Consider the following 4,885-nt stretch of genomic DNA (forward strand, 5'->3'; position numbering starts at 1 on the left):
TCCACGTCTTTCCTTAAACCTGTTCCTGTGCCTTTGCATCTGTGCTTTCATTTGTTCTCGTTTCTCTCTTTTTCCACCTCTTAAATCCTCTCGCTATTTCTGAAAGGTGTGATTTTTCACAAGATCATGTTTTTTTCTGTCTGCGCATTTCTTTGCACCTGCTTATGATACTCCACCTCCATTTAGGAGTAATTTTGACTAAGGTGTCTGTGGGCGCTCTCAGATGCTACTAACTAAGGCTTTTTTTCAGTCTGCTAAAAAGCAGCCAATGTATGTTAAACTAACTATAGTATGCAGAGGTGGCTCGCTGTGTATAGCTCATGCAAGCATGCATAAGGCCTCCCTGGCTGCACTGTGGAATAAGAGCTGAGGGCCAGATGTACTAAGCATTTTAACTGTCAGAAACAGCTCATTACTGAAATGGGTCACCACAGGCCTGGTGGTCATTGCTGAACTGGTCACAACAAGACTGGCAGTCACTATTGAATTGGGCAACCACAAAAATGGTGGTCATCAGTGAATTTGGTTACCTCACATTTGATGGCTGTTCCTGCTCTGGGGTACCACAATGTAGGTGGTCATTATTGAATTTGTTACCGTGGGAATGGTGATCATTACAGATCTGGGTTACCAAAAGCTGGTGGTCATCTCTGATCTTTGTTATCAAAAGGCTGGTGGTCATCACTGAGCCGGGTTACCTCGTGACTTATGATTATCGAACTGGATTACCATAAGGCTGATGTGGATAGGTTACAATAAGACAAATAGTTACCCAAAGGCTGGTGGTCATCTCTGATCTTGGTTATCAAAAGGCTTGGGGTCATCACTGAGCCGGGTTACCTCGTGACTTATGATTATCAAACCGATTTACCATAAGACTGATGTGGATAGGTTACAATAAGACAAATGGTTACCAAAAGTCTGGTGGTCATCTCTGATCTTGGTTATCAAAAGGCTTGGGGTCATCACTGAGCCGGGTTACCTCGTGACTTATGATTATCGAACCGATTTACCATAAGACTGATGTGGATAGGTTACAATAAGACAAATGGTTACCAAAAGTCTGGTGGTCATCTCTGATCTTGGTTATCAAAAGGCTGGTGGTCATCACTGAGCCGGGTTACCTCGTGACTTATGATTATCGAACCGGTTTACCATAAGACTGATGTGAATAGGTTGCAATAAGACAGGTGGTTACCAAAAGGCTGGTGGTCATTACTATGGGTGGATTTCATACTTTCAGTGAAGAAAATGAGTCTAAACATCAGTAACTACATCATCACAAAGTTTCTTCATTTATTTACTTCCCATTACCAGCAGTCTCCGTCTTATTATAGCACGTGCTGAATATCTAAAAATGTATTAATAGAATTTACACCTTATTTGAAATTTTGGTTGAAATGTTGGAAAGGTGCAGTAGCCCGAATGGCAAACATTACTGATACCACTGCACCATAAGCATGTTTATTTAAAAGGATCGCCACTAGGTCAAGCTCTATCTGTTCAATGGCTGCAAAATATGCAAAGTAAAAGATATATACAATCTGAGAGGCAGTAAACAGTGTTTTCCTCGTGTCACTTGCTGTACTGTGGAAATAAACTGAATCTGACCAATGCACTGTAGTAATGAATGTGTGAATGTGCATTTATTGATATATTAGCACGGGTATATGTGTGTATATGTGTATAAAAAAAATAATATATATATATATCTATATCAGCAACAACTCGCCTTCACTTTCCTTCTTTGTTGAAACAAACGAGCCCGGACCCAGTAATTCTTGTGCTGTTATATTTATTTAGCCAATTCCGCCATTACGCGTTTCGGGCGATCCCGCCCTTGATCACATGACCTTATATATATACACAAGTGTGTGTGTGTGTGTGCTCTTTCAGGTTAAGAGTGCCTTATAAATTATGCGCACAAGGAAGTAGGGATCCCTGGGTGGATTCCAAGATTCAGGTGGAGAGCGCCTCCATGCCACACAGACCATGGCAATGAAAATAAATGTGACTCAATAACATAAGTTATTCCGAGCTATTGTACTAATAAAAGCATTAAAAGGAAAAAAAAAACTATATATATACATATATATATATATATGTGTGTGTGTGTGTGTATTTTTTCACGCCAAAATGCTCAAGCCGTCCATTCATCCCAAGCCGGGTGGGAATCATATGTGTGTGTATAATCAGTCATTCATTTGCACACTGACAAAGATTTTAGACAGAATACTTATAGATTTTAACTGTTCTTTTTGTCTTTTCATTTTCCAAACCTTCCAGGCTGACAGTATTTGGATGGAAATGGATGATGAAGAAGATCTCCCCACAGTTGATGAGCTAGAAGACTGGATTGAAGATGTGTTGGATGGAGACATCAATACTGAAGATGACGACGATGATGATGACGATGATGATGATGACGACGATGATGATGACGACGATGATGATGACGACGACGATGATGACGACGACGATGATGATGATGACGACGACGACGATGATGATGACGACGATGATGATGATGACGACGACGATGATGACGACGACGACGACGACGATGATGATGACGATGACGACGATGATGACGACGATGATGATGATGATGACGATGAGTAAAGAATCATTGTCAGCCACGTTGCTACAATCATTCGTTGATCAATCAGTCACACCTTTACAAAAAATCAGACTCTAATGACAACGTATTTTTATATTGATCTTATGTAAGTTAAATTCCCTTTGGACTCTCCCCTGGATTTTCTCCCCCATCAGTCAATATTTCACACTGCAGATAAAGCACGTCCCTTTCCATCCCCTCCGGTGTGACCATGCGTACCCAAATGAGCAAAGTGCAAATAATTTGAGGAAATATGGTTGGGACCACCGTCTCTTGTAAAAGTCTTAACTGGAACATCTTTTTCTAATATCATTCATCTGCCTATGTCACCATCTGCACACTTAATTGAAATACAAAATTAGGGTCCTTATAGCTCGCATCAGCCCACTTCATGTGCACACACACTTTCACACATACATTTTCACGTACATTTTAAGGGTATGGTGCGAGATATTTCCCTGATGGGCAGAAACAATATATTTAAGATTGAGGTAGGACCCTTCACCGAAATCCGGGCATAGAAAATCTGCCGCTGTCCAATGAGCTCCACACAGAATGTAGGCACCTTCATCCCTTTCTCATGAGCACAATGGATCCCATCCATCCATCAATTCCTGGACAACAAGGAGAACAAGTACAGTTCATCTTAGCTGTAAGAACTATTATATACATCCCTTATAAAAGTCCCAGGGTATCTCCGATAGATGGAGGTCCTTCATCGGCTAAGCAATGACATAGTCTGACTCCAGAGCAGGCAACCTCAATGATTATATGTGTCTTGGGAGGTTGTTTGTTGGTTCAACCCCAGAATTGACCGCGCATGGGATTTTCTTTAGATTGCTTCGCAAACTCCTAAAGGAGGCCAGCAGACCCCCAGTCTTTAAATAGTTGGCAGTGGAAGCAGCTAGAAGTGTCTATGGCCCCTAATGTCACCTGACCTCTCTCTCTCCTGACTCATCATTCCAAATGTTGTATATTGAGTCCTTATAGGATGTACACAAGCCTAAAGATCCTGTCAGTATTGGTGCTAAAATTGACAGGTCAACATCCATCATCGTACAATCTCTAACACCTTTTCCTATTGGACGACTCCATCCAAAACTGGTACTGCCTGTTGAAGACATCATTCCCAGTAAAAGGGAAAAAGAACTCAGAATTGTTGTTCTCATTAACACAACGCGGCTGTGTTTCTTCCATGTGGGTTTTGGATAATTAAGCAATTTGGATATCTTTAAACAACCATGCACAGAATAATATTGTACTGACAGCAAGTGAAAACGATTCTATTTTTTTTTTTTACAAACTAAACAGAAAATAGAAACTGGGCAGCACTTGATATTTCACTTCATATGTCTTAATTAGTTCCTCGTTTCTGCTGTGATCGGTGTGAAAAGCGCAGGAAGAGATGCCAGATTTTCAAACAAAAATGGTAAAACGAAAAAGACCTCTCTTAAACAACAAAGAATGTCTCTCGTGTGTTTTGTTTTTTACATTTTGGGGCGAAGAGAAGCTCAGAGAATCATTTTTTTTAGCATTGCGACTAAAAATGTGTACAGAAACGTTTATGGCTGTTTTGTCTTATTTATGTTTTTTTTCTTTTGAAATTACTTCTTCGGCATACCCACATTTGTTGTTGGGAAATTAGGTGCCTAGCCGTATTACGACTGCAAATTCAGATTCAGTCTGTGTTTTAAACATCTTAAAACATATAGGGCCAGATGTATCAAAGGGGTTTACCCATTCTGTGTCTATGGGGAAATGTGTTCATACATATGGCCCATAAAGTGCAATGCCAACCTTTTTGTTACCCCTTTATTTGCGGATGGGTTGGGGTTTTCAATGGCAACTAGTTATCTTGCTTAGACCATATCCAGATATTTTTTAATATGGGGGCTACTGGGGAGTTACTGTTGAGAAATGAGGATCCTACAAACAGATGGACAGCTCTGTGCCCAGACCTTGTCATATAAATGAATATAGGAGTTACAGCTTGCCAACATGGCATCATGATGCTGCCAGGGTGTGGACTTTCAAAGGGTGAAGCTACCTTAGTTAAGGTACTCATTGAGGGCCACATGTATCATTATTTCAAGTAGCGATGACCTAATTGCGATTTTCTCTGGATCGCAATTAGGTAATTGCTTTTCCTAATGTATGAAACTCTTTAATTCCTAATGGGTCACAAATAGACCTACCTCATGCATATTAATGAGTTCAGCAGACCACCATGTCTGTGACTGCTTTTAAATAAAGCATTTTTTTTTT

At 40.3% G+C, this 4,885-nt stretch overlaps 1 protein-coding gene across 1 annotated transcript in view; it reads left to right on the plus strand.

Moving 5' to 3' along the window:
- CASQ1 (calsequestrin 1) overlaps positions 1–4,183 on the plus strand; it is a 142,507-nt gene extending 138,324 nt beyond the window's left edge. Inside the window, exon 11 of the mRNA XM_085637737.1 lies at positions 2,287–4,183. Coding sequence (XP_085493863.1) covers positions 2,287–2,622 — 336 coding nt within the window. The 3' untranslated portion in view covers positions 2,623–4,183. The remainder of the gene's footprint in view (positions 1–2,286) is intronic.
- The last annotated feature ends 702 nt before the right edge of the window (positions 4,184–4,885 follow it).

The sequence above is a fragment of the Triturus cristatus genome, chromosome 12, assembly GCF_964204655.1.
Source record: "Triturus cristatus chromosome 12, aTriCri1.1, whole genome shotgun sequence".
Lineage (NCBI taxonomy): Eukaryota > Metazoa > Chordata > Amphibia > Caudata > Salamandridae > Triturus > Triturus cristatus.